The sequence below is a fragment of the Halichoeres trimaculatus genome, unplaced genomic scaffold (genome assembly GCF_033239565.1).
Source record: "Halichoeres trimaculatus isolate MK-OKI-2021-1 unplaced genomic scaffold, fHalTri1.1 fHalTri1_scaffold_16, whole genome shotgun sequence".
In the NCBI taxonomy this organism is placed as follows: domain Eukaryota; kingdom Metazoa; phylum Chordata; class Actinopteri; order Labriformes; family Labridae; genus Halichoeres; species Halichoeres trimaculatus.
Genome location: NW_027437194.1, coordinates 20,313,100 through 20,333,481, shown reverse-complemented (window position 1 = coordinate 20,333,481; position 20,382 = coordinate 20,313,100). Strand labels below are relative to the sequence as shown.

Below are 20,382 nucleotides of genomic sequence, written 5' to 3'. Positions count from 1 at the left end.
TTTTTGTCTAATTCTATAATCATTTATTGTTTTATTACTGTTTTAATGGCATATTGCTGCCAAAATATCTGATGCTGTTGTGCAGCTGTTTAGTTTTAGTTATTACATTTAGTTTTGTCAGTCTGTACTGTGTGCCTATTTCGTAGTTTTATATAGTTTGTTTAGAGTAGTGTTCTTAGTTTACAAAGTTTTAACACTACACTGTTTTTTTCCCCACTGTGGAAGTACCCATGTAGTTGTGTTTGTGTTTTTTTGTGTAGTGGTGTGTTTGATACATATATATAACAGAGGCATTGTCTCCGGGACCACAGATGTACGTTAAAAACTAACACTGTCCCTGTCCCAATTAATGAAAGAGGTAATAATTTGGTTTACTGAAAACTGAAGAAATAAATAATAATAAACAACTTTACCTTACAGCTGACATAATTTTGACCTTTTACCTACCTATCTGCAGAATAAGTTCAAACAAAGGCCATATCAGAGGTTCTTATCTTAATTTTATACTCTCGCGTGCCGATAGGACATCTGCAGTAGAAGCATACTATATTAAATGTTACAAGCTCACGTGAGAATTTTTTCCTCTGCGCATTTTCCAGCCTCCCTTTTCGCCGTGCAACTTTATAGTCGGCCAACCCTTTTTTTCTGTCTTCCCAGACTTTTTTCCTTTTCTTTCTTTCTTTTTTTTTTTTTATTTTTTTCATGCAGGCTAATATTCAGGCCGGCGCTGCAATTTCGGAATCTGCCCTTGTATATGGCGGACGAAATTTCCACAGGAGGAACTGCAACACAAACCCCGTATGCACGGCAGAAACGGAAAGCTTGCACGGAGACAGAAAACCTCGGCAAATTCATGAATCATCACGCCATTACTCTTTCTAAAATGTAACGTAGCGTGTCACGGAGGCAAAATAACCGCCGGTGGTGGAAATTTTCTCAACATTTGGAATTTCTCATAACTAATTCACAATTTTTTTGAGGAAGCAGTTGTGCAGTCACCTCTGCTCGGGGAGGGAAGATTTCTGGAGCGCGAGCCTCTTTCGCATGAGCTGCATCGTTTTTGGAGGTATGTCACACCGCCGTGTTTTATTTTTTCTCTTTTACGAATCCTAAATTTGTGAAATTTCAGCTGCCAGTGCTAAGTTTCAGCCACCCTACACTCAAAAGGCGAGACCTGGCAGTGTTTTCTTTCGCACTACTGCCTGACACTAACCCAGGTGTAGGCTTTGAAGCCATCCGAAATAGTCCTAATCTGTTGATGTTTTTTGACTGAATTTTCGTAATGAAGTTTCCGTGTAACTGCTGACTAGTCGCCTGTCTGTGCACCCAGTTTGTTCACATTTATACTACCTAGGTTGTACACTGAATACGCCGATAGGGCAAGAAGAGCAGGCGGTAGTGGTAACATGAAGGACGATGAGGGGAGGAACAATCTGAAACACAAAAACCTCCTGCAGCCATGTTTTGTGAATTTTCCAGCAAATTTGAGCAGAGCCTCAGAGTTGCCTCCTGTGAAACTCACACCACAGCGGCACTACTTTTTATCTAATTTGACGGCTTGGTTTTCAACGCAGACAACCGTGAGAAAACATGAAAGTGGCGTCGTATCAAAATGCTTTTCGAGTTTTATTTTCGGAAGATAGAGGATTTGAAATCAGGGTGTCGTTGGCGCCACCTGTGGGCAGACATTTTTGGAAATTAAAAAAATTGTAATGAGAATTGTTTCAAGACTTTTTTTTTTTAATTTAAATTGATGTGAGCTTATGCGGATTGATACACATTTTTATGCCTTTTAAGTAAAAATACGTCTTGCTGTGGTGTATACGTGGTTGAGTCAGAGATAAATGTAAAAGACAAAGTGGTTTATATTTTTTGAGACAGAGGTCCCTTTTCCTTCTTTTTTAGTCATTTATTAGTTATAATTTCGACTTGAAAGTCTCTGTTTTAGGTATTTATAAGAAACAGTAATGTGTCCATCTGTGCTGAATCTTTCACTCTGACATATACATTAACTTCATGTTTGTCCTCACCTCTTTATGTGTCACCATGGCTCTACAGAGATAGAATTTGCCACTTGGTAAACAGAGAACAAATTGGATTTTAAACTTTAGAGATTGGGAAATGTGTAAGCGGAAAATAACTATCCAGAGTGAACAGCTCTGGATGAAGAAAAAACCATGTCAGCATAATTTGAGGGCAGGAAAAACAATCACAACCAGCGTCTCTTCTGTTTATATTAATCCTGCAGACGCCAAACAGTTTCCCATCTTGCTCAGCTTGCTTTTATTTTAATGTAAGGGAAAAACTGCGGAGGCCATCTTTTTTTTTCTATTTTGTGCTGTGGGTAATTTTAATGCTGACCTTCAAATCTGTTTAAATTCAAAGAGCTAGTGGAAATTGTATGGTTGGTATGCAAAATCTGGGTGTAAATTCTGACCTTTGCTTGGAAAGTCTCATCAAAATGCAGGAGTTTGAGTTGAAGCACAGGGCTGAAGAAAGGCAACCAGTGTCATGGATTTAATAGGGTTCTGCCAGTGATGGGAATGTTTATATGCAGAATACCTGAAGGAGCCAGTAATACGTTATAAATCTCTCAGGAATAATGCAGTAGTGTTGAAATGAAAACCACCTTAAACCCTGATCAGTTAATGGGGACTTTGTTGAGTGTTCTTCTCATTTTAAGTGAGGTAACAGGAATGCTGGTGTGCCTGCACTTTAATGAACAAAAGCTTTGTTCCATGCAGGATTTTTTGGGGGCAAATAGTTTGGATGAAGGGGTGAAACTTGTCCCTTTAGGCTCTGATAAACACAAGATGTGGAGGGATCATATCACTGCCTGTGGGTTTCAGTATTAAAACATTGTTCTGCTTCTCCTCTGATTGTCATTAACTCAGCACAGAGGTTTTGTTTCCATTTTAAAGGCTAAATGATGTTACACAAACAGTTTCAGCCTTTTGATGTTATCCCACTTCCCTTTTTTCTTAATGCACAATTACAGATTCATGATTTAGCTTTAGATGTGTCTGTGAAAAAAAACCATACATCCCTTTCAGACATAGCGCACATCTTATCTTTTGCTACTTTCTTAGTGGCGTGTTGAAACTGTCTGAAAATGGCTTCACTTAAATTAGTCTCCAGGGAACGGCTTTTCAGAGGTTGGGGCTGCTGCATTAAAGAAAAAAAAATCTGTGCATTCTGCACATATTTTTCCTGCCTCTTCCTTTTTAAAAATGAACCTTATTGGTTCCATGAATAATGCATGAGGACGTTCAATTGCTGCAGCAATGAAAATTAGGGCTGTTTACGTGCAGTGGTTATGTATACAGAGGCTTCTTTTTTTACCTTGACCATTTTCTGAAAGGTAGAGCAGAGCCTGAGTAGCTTTTCTGAAAACACAAATTTTCAGCAAAGCAAATCTCTTTTCTCTGAGTGAAAGGGGAGGGGTGGTGAAACTCCCTTGGGTTTAATGAATCCATAAATCACAATAGTGCCAGGTTTGCTGCGCCTGCGTCAGTGTGCAGTGCAATTTTGATTTTCATCAAAAATTTAATCTGCCAGCCTACAAGGGTTTAGCAGCAGACCGGATGCCGCCCTGAATTTCTAATTTTAGGGGCCTGATCTTTCAGGATTTATTTTTGTATAATTCAAGTCTGCTTTTCAATATCTCTTGTTATTAAATTTTAATTCGTGGCATTAACATATAGATTGAAAAGGTTTTTATGGGGGTTTGAGTGCATGCTGATGGAATTTTACTAGACGACACAGTTTCTTTTTCCAGAGCATCCCGTGTGTGTGTGTGTGTGTGTGTCAGTGTGTGTGTGTGTGTGTGTGTGTGTGTGTGTGTGTGTGTGTGTGTGTGTGTGTGTGTGTGTGTGATGTGGGGTGAAGGGAGGGGGGATTTATCCATTTCTCTGCATTATTGCTTTTTGAAATCATTGGTCGTACACCATCTTGGAAGACATTTATTACAGAGGACGAGAAAATGTGCATTTGATTAAAGAAACAGGGGAAAAGCAAAGCATTTAGTGTGAAACAGGTTCTGCAGGACCCCCTTGCTCTCAGTCACTGACTCTGCTCTGAGTTCGACAAACATGCAGTGAAAGCAGTGATTGAAGTGACCCCCTCCACCCCTCCACCCCCACCCATTTCAGCTCACTCCTATTTTTAATCCCTCCAGAGTGGAAACATTTCGATGAGCCTTAAACAAATTTGTATTTTATATTTGGAATCTCTTTTCCAGCCTGCTTAGCATGCAGGGCACAGTGACTTTTAGCAACGTAAGGTACAATCCAAAGTCACCAAAGCTTTCCAAGTTAGAAGAAAAGAAAATACTTCTTATTTCTTTTACCAAGCACTGTGATTGATTTACTTCATTACTGTGCAGAGGCAGATACAGTACTGCCCAAATATAGGCCAATTATTTTAAGTACCTCGACTAAGTGCTGAATTGTGAGCAGAGGTACGTCCTGGAGATTTTTCCTTGTACGCCTAACCTCTTTACTCTGTGACTCTTTATAAATGTAGTACAGGGGTTTAATACATAGTCATTAACATGCATGTGTTGACATTTTAAAATACAGCAGGGATAAATCTTAAAGAGGAAGCTAGTTTGGTAAATTGACAAAAACCACAGGACCACTAAAATAATCTTTCACTTTGAGGTCTTTAAAATGGAAATGCTTTAGCTTCATTTCCTCCTCCCCTTGCATGTTGATCTCTTTGTTTCTTTAAGGTTGTGTTTTTATTTCGAAGAAACATCAAGCAAACATACATCTGTTTAAGATTTCCTTCCTGCACGGGGTCTCTAGGTTACAGTATATCAGAAGGCTCAGGCTTTAAAAGAACGGAAGGCCAGATGGCTAATTCTGCATTTTGACTTTAATTAGAGGAAAACAGGCCACAACAGGCATTTCATATATTCAGGGCATGCATTCAAAATGTTGCACAGGAAATATTAAACAATGAATAAGGCATTGATCTAATTTTGATCTTTCCCTGCCATTATTTTATTTGATTAGAGCTGATAAAAGTCACTTAATGCTGATATTATTTTAGTCAGATAATTTAATATAAAAAAACAGGCATAAAAATAGGTGACATATCTGCTGGTTTCATCTTGGCCAATCGATCTTCTGACAGCTGCTCGAAGCAGCTTATGATGCTTTTTAACCTCAAACAAACTTGTGTGTTCATGTGTCACTGCATCATGTCACCCATAGGAGTACTAACTTTGTTAGTATGTTGATAGCAGTTGAAAAGTTTCCCCCACTCTTTTCTAAAGGGGGAAGAGACTTGTGAGGCTACAGCCTTGACTAAGAAAAATGCTCTTATATCTTATATCAGAAACAGAATTGTGAACAGCCATTAAGCCGTTGTTATGACAAAGTAGCATCTTATTACTCCATCAACAAATATCAACTATGTATCTTGTGTTGAAACTAAGAACTGTTCTTATTCACAACTCTAATCACAGAAATGAAACATTTTACCAGTCACATTTTGTTTTATGGTATCTAAAATGATTTGTCTTTGCAGCAATCTGAAGTAAAAAATCTGGTTTCAACAACTGGTTAATAGAAATCTAAAATGGAGTTTCCCCTGAAGAATATCCAAAATGTTTTTTCTGAAAGAAAAAAGATGTTCAAAGCCCAAAACATTTGAATGGCAAGAGGGATGCCATTTTGCCTATGGGAAAATGTTATTAGTCGATTTTGAAAATTCTTATTTTGACCTGCAGAAACTGAAATACAGATATCTGTATTTAATATCCCACAACTTCACGAATGGTTAGCCACAACTAGGGATAGGTACCTTTCATATTTGAAACGATACAGTACCAATGCCTGGTACCTAGCAATCAGTATCTGTACTTTTATGTGTTTATGCTGTAATAGATATCAATTTTTTAATTAATAGAATATCAGCGTTTTAATCAATTTAACATTATTCACTTTTCAGTATATAACCTTGCAATGCTGTGTTCCTGTCCTGCATGGAAAATTGCCTACTCTTTCATTCTCTTAGAGTCACAAGGGTGTGTTCAGGTACCTAAACATGGTACTACTGTTTGATTTTCCGTCAATTGTTACTCGATACTACAGACAGATTTTTAGTAGGTATCTATAAAAGAACCTAGTTCTCTATCTCTAGCCACAACTAGAGGTGTCCCAGTTCGATATTGATATCAGATATCGGTCCGATATCAGCAAAAAAAACAGATATCGGTATCGTATCGGAATGCATCAAAAACCTCCGATATAAGCAGTTTCTGTTGTCCATTGGTTATTAATAAATGAGTCAGTTTTTGCTCATACCTGTTGCTGACTACTGTTCTTTGATTGCATAATATCACTTAATCAAGCCTTTTCTAACATGACAGACATACTACAAAATAAGTAATAAAAGTATGTATGTTTAATGCTGATATTGTATTGGATCAATATTGGTGTCGGCCAATACTCAATGCTGCAGTATCGGTATCATGTCGGAAGTGAAAATGTAATATTGGGACATCCCTAGCCACAACACTTATACATAAGGATGCAACAGTCACACTTTTCAAGTCCCAATACTAATACAGATACTGACCTGATCCAGGACCGCTATGAATTTGACAATCTCTATCCCTTGATAGGATGATTAAAAGAATGATGGTTTTAAAATATATCGGCTAAATGGATCTACCCATTGGTTTGGTCCATTGCCGCTGATATCTGATCTAGCTTTTTGAGTTTGTGTCAGACTCAAGTTAAGATCAGGTTGTTGCATCCCTACTTACACAGATGTCCACGGTGGCTTTAGGGATAGGCATCTATAACCAGTTCCTTTTAAGAATGGATTAAAAATATTTTGTTCAATTGACATGATTAGCCTTTACGCTTTAAGATTCCTTTATAGATTCTCTTCATTATGCCTGAGCAGCCTGACTTAGTGTCAACATCACATGACGTGCAACACATCAATCACGCTCATCAGTCAAGCTTGGCTTCACTTTACCTTCACTTTACTTTGCTTACTTGAAAATAAGATTTAAAAGCAGTAACATGTTAGACTAACTGTGCTGCTTCTGTAGTGATGTTAAATAACAATGGGGAACACAGTTTGTGTTGAGTTAGGTCTGACAGCTGTTTTTAACTAACTTTTGGGTGCGGGATCCAAAACTGATCTCAGTTTATCTCTGTCCTGTCAAGTTTTTGAACTATAGATCTCAGTTTTCTGAATAAACAAGAAAAATACTTTACTTAACATATATGTGTTTGTTTTACAAAAATCTTCAAATATTGACATTCAATGAAATATGAAAGAAACAGGCATGGCTGCAATGTTTATTTAACACTATTATGTTTTTCTTTTTTTAACAAAGGATGTGGCTGCTGAAGTAGCTACTAGAGCAGACATGGACTGAAACAAAGGAAATATATACCTATGTAAATAAAACACTGAGACGTAATAGTTACAAGCTTTTGAACTTACAACGGTATGCCCATGGTTACAAGGTCAAGAGAAAAGCCAGCACAGATCCTCCTAATTCCTACTTTGCTAGCTTTCTGTTTGCAGTTATTGATAGTACTGATCTATTGGGGGCTGCACACACCACACTGTCTCCATTGTGACTGCACAAACAAGTTTCCACTTAGCTGCAGATGAGTCCAGTCGTAATCAACCGGCAAATCTTACTCAAACTAATCAAAGGAATTTTGCTTATCTGGAGGGAAAGCTGTGGAGAAAAGACTTGACGTGCTAGAAAAAAAACGTACTGCAGTTTCAGAATCAGCATGCCACTTTTAGTTTCAATCAACATAAAAATCAAACTCAACCCATTTTATTTTCAAATTGTTCCCCAGTGTAATACTTGTCCAGATTAATGGGTGTAGATCTCTGAATTGACAAATCACCTTGTTGACATCTGAAAAGTAAATTCTGCATTGAAGAACTTAATTGACATTACTGTTAACAAGTAGTGGGATGAAGTGTTGTTTTGGCCATGTATGATTCTTTTCTTATCTCTCTTTTTATCACCAGCTTTTACATGATTATGACAACTTCATAATCATTTTTCAAAAGTCATCTCCCAAATCAACTGTTAAAAGAAATGTACTGTCTGAAAGACACAAACTGAAAACCTAACCACACAGAAAAAGATCTACGCAAAAACATTTCCTTTGTATTTATTTTCTGTATCATGCAGCAGTTTATTTTTTAGAATGTAATGAAACTAAAGCCTTTGCTGTTTAACCTTGGGATACTTTATTACTCAGTTAGCAGGCCTACATCATAGTCTTGTAAATATTATATATCAATAATATTGAGACAGCATGTTATGAATGCAGCCAGCAAAGTTAGTTCCATCCTCTTTAATAACAGTCACTTCCTCAAGGTCTTCTTTTAAATCTGAATGGTTTTGAGATCCAAATATTGAAGAAGAGAGGGGAAAAAGAACCTGCTGAACAAAATCTGTTTCTGATTTCTTTCTTTCTTTTTTTCTCTGATCTTTGCTTTGGGGTAGAATAATGTATAATTTCACCTCTTTTTGCTTCAAACAGTTATTAAAATGAAACCATGTGGGAGGTTTAGAGGGGAAGCGTCGCTTAACGTGGCCCAGGCTCCTCTAACCACACAAGGTTTTTTATAGGGGAACATACTTCAGTACCACCAGTTTTATCTTTAACATTGCATCAGAGACATTTTGTTATTCCTTATTTTTCCATTTAATCTTTGACAGAACTGTGTGCTTCAGTAAAGGCCATTGTGGGGCTAAGTGGCTGTATTTAACATTGTCCCTCTCATGGAGACTTTTATTTAAGAATAGGATCCAAACATTAGCTGTGAAATGGTACCAGCCCTTAAAATATGTACTTAGAACTTTATTCTGACAGCTCCTCATAAATTGTTTCACTTTGAATCAAGTGAATGACAAGATCATTGCAAACTCTCTTGTGTTAGCAATTATAAACTGCTGCTAAATGCATCAAAGTAAAGAGTCACTACCCATGCTGTCTTCATTTGTTTTGGCTGCCATTTAGCTGACATAATGTCTTTACCCTATCATTAATAAAAAACAACAATGATGATGTGTTGCTCTTGGTGAACATGATGGGTTAGACTTGTCAACCCTGGTGGGTTTTTCTGTTGATGCAAATCAAAGTTCTGCCAGAAAAGCACCAAATTCTGCTTTAGTCAGCTGTGAAATTTGCTCCCCTTAGGCTTACAGATTGGAAAATACTGAGACAGAAGAGCTTGAAGGAAAAGTTGTCAAATTTGCATATAAAGAAGAAAGGCAGTCCTTGCACTGGGGATGTGTGCATCAGTTTAGCTTGTAAAAAAGAGAAACAGGTGGGGTTCCCAAACTTCACAGCCTCAAAATAACGGGGCGGTGACCAGGGAGTGTGGGAATACACTAAACGGCCACCCAAAAATAGACATAATACAAACCAACAACCACAACAAAAGCCAAAGACACTAAATTTAGTAAAGATTAGACTCTCCATCTTTTCTAATTGTTAAAAGTACCTGTCGCCACTTATACTGTTGTTATCCTAGCTACGTCACGGCAAGGGTCTTGTAGGAACAATGAAATATTGAAAACAGATCAATCAAATGTTGCACTGTTTTACATAACATTTAACACGTTAAAAGGTTTTTGGTTTTGGAACTGATTTTGCGACTCTCCTAACAGTGTTTCATGATCAGGTTGGTCACTAAAATTCATACTTCCATGTTGAATTGTTCTTTTTTGTAAAGTTAAAGGATAAGTTCGGTTTATACAGCTTTTACATTGTTTGTAAAATGAAGTAGAACAAAATACTCACCCAGAAGGCTTTCCTGATCCAAGCAGTGCTTCGGGAGATATTTAGATCCAAAATCGTGCAATGGACGTCCGTATAATGGGATCCATCGGGTCATAGACAGCGTCGCTCCTAAAACTGCATTAATCGTCCAAAAACTCATGTTTTTCACCAATATTCCATCATAGTCCGCTCCGGGTTAGATATCGATGATCTGCTGCAGTCTGTGTCACTCCAGACATCGCTGTGTGGCTGTAATGACCTCTGAACTGACGAAGACTTTGTTTACGATTGTCCCTCAAAGAAAGGTGTCGGCTCTCCAGAGAGTATTGCGCATGCGCATGTTTACAAACATGAACAAAGTCTTCGTCAGTTCAGAGATCATTACAGCCACGCAGCGCTGTCTGACTGCAGCAGAGGACTAACCTGGAGCGGACCATGATGGAATATTGGTGAAAAACATGAGTTTTTGGACGATTAATGCAGTTTTAGGAGCGGTGCTGTCTATGCCCCGATGGATCCCATTATACGGACGTCCGCTCCACGATTTTGGATCTAAATATCTTCCGAAGCACTGCTTGGATCAGGAAAGCCTTCTGGGTGAGTATTTTGTTCTACTTCATTCTATAAACAATGTAAAAACTGTATAAACCAAACTTATCCTTTAACAACACTGGGAAGAACAGCGAAACAACTTAACTTTGGTTGGCAAAAATTAACTGCAAAAATAAATCTATAAACATCACGTCTCTTTCCCTGAGACAAAAATTCTTAATACTTAATTCCTGCCACAAGAGGGTGCTCTTAGTTTTTTTGTATAGCACTTTTATTTTCGTTGTGGCTTTAACCCTAAATGATGCTGCTGCATTTTGGTCAAAAAAAGAGGTAGTTTTTCTATTTGTGAGAAAAAATGTTGTAAATTTGTGTAATTATGTACCAGCGGTGCTTGTTTATATGTGATTTGTCGTATAAGCCAGAAGAAAATATGCTAAATGAAAGCACTGACTTATTGACAGCACAATTCCAGTATTAAACATTTTTAAGCATTCTTCTTGATTTTAAGGCTGCTTTTTTAACAGCAATGCACTCACAAAACAGAGTTCAAACCATTACAAAGATTAACTTTTGAGCAAGACAGAACAGCCAGTGAACGGAGAGCTGCCCATTTAGTTTATGATGTCACTTGGATGTAAAATGTGGCACTGCTGCGCATACAGCAAATGGGCCACAAACTTCGCTGGCCTAAAATATTTCTGCACGAATGCAGCTGTAAGGCCTCTTCAGTCACTGCCTTACACTGATGTTTAAATTTGGTTTAAAAAATCTCTTTGTACGACATGACTGAACTTTACTTTGAAGTTTAGTTTGACAACACAAGCGTGACGACTTCAAGGTTTTCTCTCATTTCTTACTGTAGATAAAAAGAATGATCCATCCGTTGATTTTTCTCTTGAGTCTTTAAGAACAAGATTATAAGAGAAACATGAAGAGTATAGACTGCACTGCTCTTACATGGTGACCTACATTATAATAAACAGTTGAGCAGCAAGTTCTTACTGTATACAAACTGTATGCAGATCTACCTAATGTTTGACATCTGAAAACTCAAAGGCTAATCAACAATCATTTACCAGAAAATATATTCTTTGGTCAATCAGCCGACTGAGATCCATTAACCCACCTCTACATTTACCCTGAAGTCTTTTTAAGGAAAAAATTTTGTAATACTAATTGACAAAATTTTTATTTAATTTTTCAATATTGTTTTAAAACCCAAGGCTAAAACTTAAAATGGTGATTTCTATATATTTAGAAATCATTATTACATACATTTCAGCCTTCTTTTTTTTGATCATTACAGTTTTTTTTCCTCAAAGTGCTGTCTGAGTAAAGCCCAATAGCCCTTTTGTCACTGTTTTGTTATGTGTCCTACCAAACCAAATCCTCTTAAATAAACACCAGTGGTGACTCAGAGGGGCAAATAGTTTAACTTGAATAAGTTTTATAATCATTGGCAGTCTTCATCAAACTGTTCCTATTATGCAACCTAATCTTCTTACCGAGAAATTGTGTTGCTTTTGATGTACCCCCAAATGTTACAGAACATGGTTTGAACATAGAAAAGCTTGTTTTTTTATGTTAATTTATTATTATTTACTTGCTTGATTGAATAGAAACACATGTGTAATTTGTATAAATTGTATTAAACTGTTGTTGTACTCATTTCTACTATTTCAAAAAAATTCAAATACAACCCCAAAGAAATTGGGACTTTAAGTGAAGGGTTGTTTGAAATAGAATTTGATTGTTTGCAAAATCATTCAGACCTTTGATTTAACTGCAGATAGTGCCAAGACAAATGCAATGTTGTAACATTGAAAAAACACATATTAACTCATTTGAATTTGATGCCAGCATTACATTTGAAAAAAAAGTTGTTACAGAGACAACAAAACACTGAAAAAAAAATGATGTAGGGCTAAAAATAAAATATCACCTTGAGGAACATCTCACAACTAATTAGGTTAATTTGCAGCAGATTAGTAACATGAATATGTGCAAAAAGGGCATTCCACAGAGGTTAAGTCACTCCCAAGTCGGCATGGGAAGATGTTCACCACTTTGTGAGAGACTGCACAAACAAATAGTTTGACGACCTCAGAATAATGTTCCTAAGTAGCAAACGGCAAAGAATTTAATTTTCTATCATACAATATATAAAAAACAATATAAAAAAGAAAGACAATCTAGATAAAACTCTGTGTAAGAGGAATAGTGCTTAAAAAACTACTGGATGGCTGTGATCTGATGGCACTTTTTCTTACAAAAGGACGTGACTCTGTCATGGGAATCACTGCATTAGTTCAAAATTACTTCCAGAAAGCCTCAAAATGGATATTTTAATAAAAGGGATTTTAAAAAGTTTAAATGAAGATAACTTGGGGGAAATGAAAACAAAAGCTTGTTTTCTTTGAATGAACTAACACTAAACTTTGAATGAAAATTGAAAGTTAAATGGAAATACTGAAAAAATGGCTTCCCACAAGAAGGTCAAACTTCTGTGCTTTATTTTTTCATGATAAAGAAATTAACTGAATGAAGTTCTCATTAAGTATGCTTTGAATTTACTATGCCCACACTTTGTTACCAAATCAAATTTAAACCTAACTTCAAATTTGTCAAGCTGTGTTTGGGCTCAGTTCACTTTCAAAAGCGCAAAAACCCCTAAGGTCTTTTTGTATTTTTGCACAAGGCAAGCCATTTAGACTGAATAACTGGAGTGTTTTTTTTTATTACAACATTACTCTTTTTCCAGACCTGTTTGCTCAGGCTTCCCGACTGTGTCTCACTTCTAAAGAAAGGTGTGTTTGGCCTATGACAGGGCTTGTTGTTGCTGTTATGGCGTACTATTATTAGAAGACCAGTTTTCCCTCTTTCCATAATATCAGTCATCTTGGCATAACTCTGTTTTGCTTGGTTGCATTTTGAGCACATTCTCTTGACAGGGCCTTTTATAGCCTTGTGCTGAAGTGGCAAGTTGTGTAATTTGGATATTTCTGAAATTAGAGCATTTGGATGTCATAGAGCTGAGGAATTCATGCCATCAAAGGTCACTCATGAACATTAAAACCATTCTGCTCCTCTTCACGGATAACAAGAGAATTCCGTCTCCTATTTCTGTCCTGAAAATGACACATGCTCAGATAAATGGCTGGCAGTGACTCCTGTGCACTTTAAGCAGGGCGGGTTATAAATAATACTAGATTAAAATTTCAACTCTTCAAAAGAGTTACACACATTTAAAAGCAAAAAATAAAAGCAGGTCTTAAAGTGTTTTCTAAATGTTATAACAGACTTTGCCTTTCTAATGACCTATGGTACGCTAACCTAGGACTGAAGAGGTGCCACAGGCCCTGTGTCTGGCCGTGGCACAGCCAGCAAATTTGGGTTTCACCTTGCATCATTTTGAATAAGTTGTAGAGGTCCAGCCTGTAGGATATTAATGCCTTAACTGTTTTTGAGTGTTTTCTACTATCTCCTGTTTTGATATCAGAGGGTAGTAGAAAATATTTGATTTTTGATATGGTTCTGAGTTGGAAGTTTTTAACGTGTAGGCTGATGGGAGGTGCCAAAGTGAAGAATCACGTTTTCTTCATTTAACTCTAGAATATTGTGAGCTAGTCTGTCTATGACCAAAACAATCCAAAACAATATGCAATGTAATTAGAACAGAGTAGGGCTTGGCGATATGACCTCAAATCAATATCACCATAAATTGGGCAGTTTTAGCTCAATAACGATAAACGTGCGATAAATCCCTGAGTGCTGTATGGCTTTGCCGTCCAAAAATAACTGCAGGAAATGCAAATTAACTGCTTTTCATTGATGTGAAGATTCGTTGTGAAGATGCAACACTCGCTTTCCTGCATTGCTGATGCGTGGGAGTTAGAACACGGCGCCTTTTATTGAAATGACTGGATACTCTGATCATTTTCGTGTCTGATTTCTTCACTGGTACGATCAGCTCTGCAGAGATTGACGCGTGTCTGCAGCACACTTTGGCAAAATAGACTCTTGACGAAACAGCCGCGCTCAGCCGTTGGCGATCGTGCCCCTTGTGGACCGTAGTGTGTGCTGTGTGAATACGATAACTGACTAGAGTGGTTTCTGAGTACGGTGTAGTGCGTGGCAGTCTCGTTTATGTTTGCACAACAGGACCAACTTTGATTGACGTTACTTCATCTACAGCTGTGTCAGTCGCTTCCATAGACAGTGTAAAACAGGCGACTAGATGGGTGGAGTCACGTGACTACACACCCTGTACCTCATCTTAAAGGGGAATGAACATAATTTTAGGGAATGTAGAGCTGTTTATCACCTGCATAAAAAAAAGAAAGAAAAAAAAGAATAATGTTGCGAGTTGTGAATGATTTTTAATAAAGGGAGAGTAAAAGGAGACCCTGGATAGAACCCTGAGGAACCCCACATGACTTAAGCTGATGCAGAAGTTGAGTTACCATTATTAACAGTGAATTGTCAGAGATTTAGGAATGAAACCTGTTTGGTTCTTGGGTTCTAAGACAAGACAAGATCAGATCCAATCTTACATGTACAAAAAAAGAAATGCCTCTCATATTGATGTTGTTTCCATGGCAATTTGAAAACAAACATATTAGATAAAATGCAGAAATATTAAATGTTGAAGAAGGCCCCTGATGAAGTCAAGCCTGTCATGACAAGCCTTTGTCTGTCTTTTGTTTATTCTCCTGGTACAGAATCACGGGTGCAGAGGAGGTGGAGTCATGAGTGCACAAGAGGCACCCAAACCAGGAGAGGAACAGGCGGATGGTAGCAGTGCTGCCCCAGATGGACCCTCACCAACTGTAGCCCCAAAGCCTAAGAGCCCCAGCCCACCACCTGTCGTAGTAAAGAAAGAGCCTGAGACCTCAGAGACGAGTAATGGGAAAGTAGGCGATGCCAACCCTGCTGAGATCTGTGTCGTCTTGGGTGGAGCTGATGGAGGAGTGAGTGGAGCTGGATCCCGTAGAGCTCAGGCTGAGGGGATCTTTGCTATGGGTACTCCTCCTCCAACAAAGAGCACAGACTCATGCATAGGTGTGTAAAACCACATAAATACATTTAAAGATGTCATTATCTTCCCTGAAAACAAAACACTGGGGTTGTTTCTTTGACCCTGACTTTTTCTAGCCAAACAAGACAACAAACTGCACAGCGTTTCCAAAACTGACATTTTAAACATTCAGCAGCAGCATCTTTTTTCAGAAACAATGTCCTTGTTACTGAGATAATCCACACACCCTGCTGTAAGCCGTTTTAATTGGAAATACTTTTCCTAGACAAAATGGCCCTCGTGAAATGTGTTTACAGCATTCTGTTGCTGTTGAATTTTTCAAATGTCATTTTCCAACCCCGTGGGCACAATTGAAATTCTGTTCACTTCTGTTTTATGCAGTATTTAATTTTTGTTTGCAGCTGAAATCCCAAAGACAGATAAACCTGTGTGGTAATGATCGTTAATATAAGCTTTGCAGAAATCCTGCTTTCATTTAATTTGTATGTTTTTTTCAAATGTGGAAACTAATTTTTATAACTTAGGCGGATAAAGGATTAGATGGGCCCCTACATTTCCGGGTGACCTAATCCATCTTAAACTTAGAGTTAACTTTATAGCTGACATTGCACATTTTTTTCTAGCTAGCTTTAACTCATTTGGAGTTTATCTGAGAAAGTTGAGAATATTAATTCCTGGTTTTGCAATTTTGAGTTGGGCACAATTGAGGATCTCTGACAGCTCACATAATTGCAGCACAATAAACAAAGACTCGAAAATGGCAGCAGGATTATAAAACTCAAACTGACTGGTTAAAAATCCCTTGATTGGCCCTAATACCAGTCTTGGCTCCTGACTTTGATTATTCATATTACAATCAAATAATCCGATTTGTGGTAATTCTACTCTTTCAGGCAACAAAAGCTGGAAAAACCTCTGATTCATAACATGTAGAATTTTATGGAAAGTGACATTTAATTGGATTTAATTGGAGTTTGAATCGCTTTTTGATAGTATTTTGGTTTAGAAGTAATCAGGAGCTAAATGTTTACAGCACTTAGGATCACGTATGCTATAAACTCACTCCTAATCCCACTTGCTTTCTGTGTTTTTTGTGATTATTCTCATGCAGGTTCCTATGTTTGCGGGGTATGTGGGAAGAAGTACAAGTATTACAACTGCTTTCAGACCCACGTCAGAGCACACAGAGGTCAGACACTTTTTCACATGTTTTTGTTTTTTATGAAGAGTACGTCCTATCGATTAAAGAAGTACAATAATGTTGCCATTTGAATTATTTTTGAATTAGAGATATTGATTTAGCTTGCAGAAAAGGTGAGCATTCACTCCTCTTCTCACAGACTTCTCTAAGGCTGACTATTTTTTCTCTATAGAATCAGAGAGCATGGTTGCAGATGGTCTACCCCCGACGCCCAACAGTGAGTAGTTTTGCACACTCATTCAGTGAACACACCAGCTCCAGCACAAGCTGTTTAGTTAGTGCATGGCTCATTGAGCAGACATTGTGCTTCTGTACTTTTTTATCATTCTGCTAAACTTTTTATTTTATAAACCAGAGCTCAACCAGAGTGTAGATCAGACTGTAGCTTCATCTGTTTTTGTTTAGCTAAGAGAAAAGAATAAAAGACACTACTGATTTAGCACGTTTGTGGTTTTGAAAATGTTTCAACATATGAAATTTACTTATAGAAAATGGTGCTGAAAACAGTGCTTTCCTAATTTCAGCGCTGCATTTGATTTTGTGACTTAATTAAATATTTATTAACCCTCAAAGTAACAGATAAATGCAATTTTTGTTAACTTTCTTTTAGTGATTACTTGAAAAATTCAGTCACTAAATGTCGTCAAACATCCTGGTGCCATCATCACAGACATAAAAAATAAAACCTCACCTGTCCCTTAGTCATCTTTTGGTACTGGATGATAAGTGGTCAGTTTTCTGTAGTGTCACGTGCTGCGTAAACATCAGCCAACTGTGCCTCTTCTCATCAAAAATGTTTTCCAGTAGGGGGCGATATGTGAAAAATATGTCAAAATGTTTTTATGGCAGGATCAGGATCTGGATTTCATCTCATTTTTTTTTTAAGAATCATTTATAGCACCATATTTCTTATCCTGCAATCTAAACAATTTTATGCACTATTTTTTCTCTTCTGTCTTTAAGCTAGCCCTGTGTCCTCTGATGTGTTTTTTGAACTCTGGATGTCCATGAACCACATTTTCACATCATGAGAAAAACATTTGTTTCAACACATCAGCTGTGAGAGTTCTTGAGTTTCTGCAGAAAGTACAGAGCTTTAGTTTTCCATAAGCAGCCTGTGCACAGTCCAAATGTAGTTTTTTGAGACGTTACTAGAAATGCTTTGATTTTGTTTGTGCACTTGAAAGAAAATGAAAATGTACACATGATTAAGAATATGATAAATTTCAATGCTTTAATTAAAACATTGTAAAATGAAAGTTAGGGGCTGTATGGAAATGGCGCCTGAGCCTGTTTTCCTCTCAGAGAAAAGATGTCTCTCTAGCTCCAAAATGCACAAAATTGGCCTCCATATTAATATTTTATTCCAACCTTGGTATATGTCTCAATACCATATATTTCTTGGCTTCCAGAAGATCTGCCTTTATGTGACTCAGCAAGCTTATAGCTGTATTATTTACTTGGTCTGTCCTCTGTCTCTCCCATCAGTTTTGTTCCTTCATTATATCTGTCTCCCATAGGTGACATCCTATTATTAAATGCCAGTGAAGCAACATCCAACTTTACCCTAACATTTCTTGCACAACATTTCTGGACACAATGTTCTAATTATCCAGAAGATATTTTGCTGATAAAATCGACTTGGTTACACTTTAACTGAATTTTCCCAGCAGGGCCAATCTTCATGTCCTCACAGCCTAAAAATGTCACACACTGGATCCTCATTGTCAGCAACACCACTTAGACTAAGGTTAACCCTGAGCTGTTGTAAAGATAAGTGGCTGTTTGCAGGTTTTAGGAATGTTGCTCCAACATTTTAGCGGCCTGTATTTATCAGACATCTTAAAAATCACTCCCAGAAATCACTGTGAAAGTTTGATTAGGACTAAAAATACTCCTACCTCAGAGTAGTACTTGAGAGTTATTTATAATGCGTCCTACACTCACACCCAGCAATCATTACATGAATGGGCACATCGCTTAAAAGCAGCAGTATCAACATAGCAGGAAGGAAAGAAAAACAGAAAGTAACCCCTTTAACAACATACATTTTTTTCTGTTTTGTTTAGTAAGGACAAACTTTTTGACCAGAAAAGCTGTGACAGTGTGATAAGTAGGCCACAGAGACGGCTTGGCAAAATGCTGATAGATTAAATTCTTAAGAGGAGGGAACATGCTGTAACGCAGTTTTGGTTGATGGGACATATTTAGACTTTCCTCTTGATAATGACTGGCAGGCCAATTTAAAAATGTAATATCAACATAATCTATCCATGAGAGGTCCAAGAAGTCAAACAAATATGTCACTCACTAAAAATAAAACAGAGGCAGATTGTAAAAAAAAGTTACAAATGGATCTTCAAAAAAAATTCAGGAAATGTTCAAAATGGGATAAGAAAGAAGTGATTACATTTTGGAGGTGATCTGGATCGTCATCTGGATCCAGGATTTTTTCAAAGGATTCTTTATCATTATGAGATAGAGCTGTTTTCACCATACGTGTATAACTAAACCATAAATGTCTGATTGCTTTGCAAAACAACAAAAGACAAGATCACCATCATTTCTGACAAATTTAAAAGTATGATCCAGATCCCGGCAATATTCTGGATACTAAAATATGGAATATGAAATATGTACTGGGTCATCATATTTTTCAACACTGTCAGGTAACAAATTATCGAACAAACCTGCAACTAACACCAAATTGTAACAGACAGTTTGCTGAAAGGTGGTATAACATTAAAGTAGGACTAAAGTGTTGAGTGACAATCACAGTATGCTTGGTGGAGGTTTGTGCTCTCTGAGTGCTTTTCTAGTTTTCTTTTTAATTCAGTACAAAAATGGAACATGTTTTTCAGCATGTCAGGGTAACAAAAAGAAAACAAAAAAAAAACATAAAGTAAGTTAAAACCACAAAAATTCAATTTTCAGTAAAATCCCCAAAGGACAGGCAAACTGGACCAAGTATAAAATTACATAAAACTATAGAAAATAACCAAGCAGAAATAAACTAGTGATGATGGTGCCAAAATGAGAAAATGAAAATGTTGTCACCTGAGATAATAGGAGGCTTATCTTATCTTAGTGTATAATAGGGTTGCAAAGGGGTGTAACATTTCAGAAAACATTTCAGAAACACCTGACAAAATCAATAGCCTCCTTTGAAAAAAAGTCAACCTTCGAAAGAAAATTAAGCCACAACAAAATCAACCTGGTTTTCTAGTTGCTTTGATTCGCAAAATATTCCTCGCCACAGGAGAACTCTGAAACAGCACAGGAAAACACACGTTGTGGTGTTGTGGAGGAGTTTTGGAGTTTGCAGAGAGTATTTTGGGGGCCCTGCTTGAATAAAATTTCTGTAGTCTTGACTTTGTGGGTGTTGGGACAAAAAATAGAAGGGATTTGGCAGAGCTGTGTTGTTTCCAGCACCTGAGATGCTCAAATTTGACGCAGAACAAAATGTTTGACTAACAAATCATGTATTCAAATCATTACAGGTTGTGTCACAGTAATGTATAATACTGAAATAGAGGATTTTACTACTCCTTGAACGTTATCCCTTTCGTTATTTTGGTTGCCAGGTTACAGAAGAAATGCAGGTTATTAACATGTCATTACACGGTAATAAAGCAGGAATGTGTGCTATCATATGTTTGTTGGGTTGAGACCAGGTTGAAAGTTACCTGCTTGCGCATTTCCTCCCATTGCAACAAAACTAGCAGAAGCAGAAAATGTAGTCTGCAGTTTTGGTTTCCTTTCACTCTCCTATAAAACTCTTTATTTCAAAGAGATTGAAGACA

General features: G+C 37.3%; 1 protein-coding gene across 5 annotated transcripts in view; it reads left to right on the top strand.

The window, feature by feature from the left end:
• Nucleotides 1-715: 715 nt before the first annotated feature.
• znf618 (zinc finger protein 618) overlaps nt 716-20,382 on the top strand; it is a 31,181-nt gene continuing 11,514 nt past the window's right edge. For all 5 annotated transcript variants that reach the window (XM_074690011.1, XM_074690010.1, XM_074690008.1 and 2 more), the window contains exons 1-4: nt 716-1,066; nt 15,062-15,401; nt 16,490-16,567; nt 16,752-16,796. In XM_074690011.1, coding sequence (XP_074546112.1) covers nt 15,089-15,401; nt 16,490-16,567; nt 16,752-16,796 — 436 coding nt within the window. In that variant the 5' untranslated portion in view covers nt 716-1,066; nt 15,062-15,088. The remainder of the gene's footprint in view (nt 1,067-15,061; nt 15,402-16,489; nt 16,568-16,751; nt 16,797-20,382) is intronic.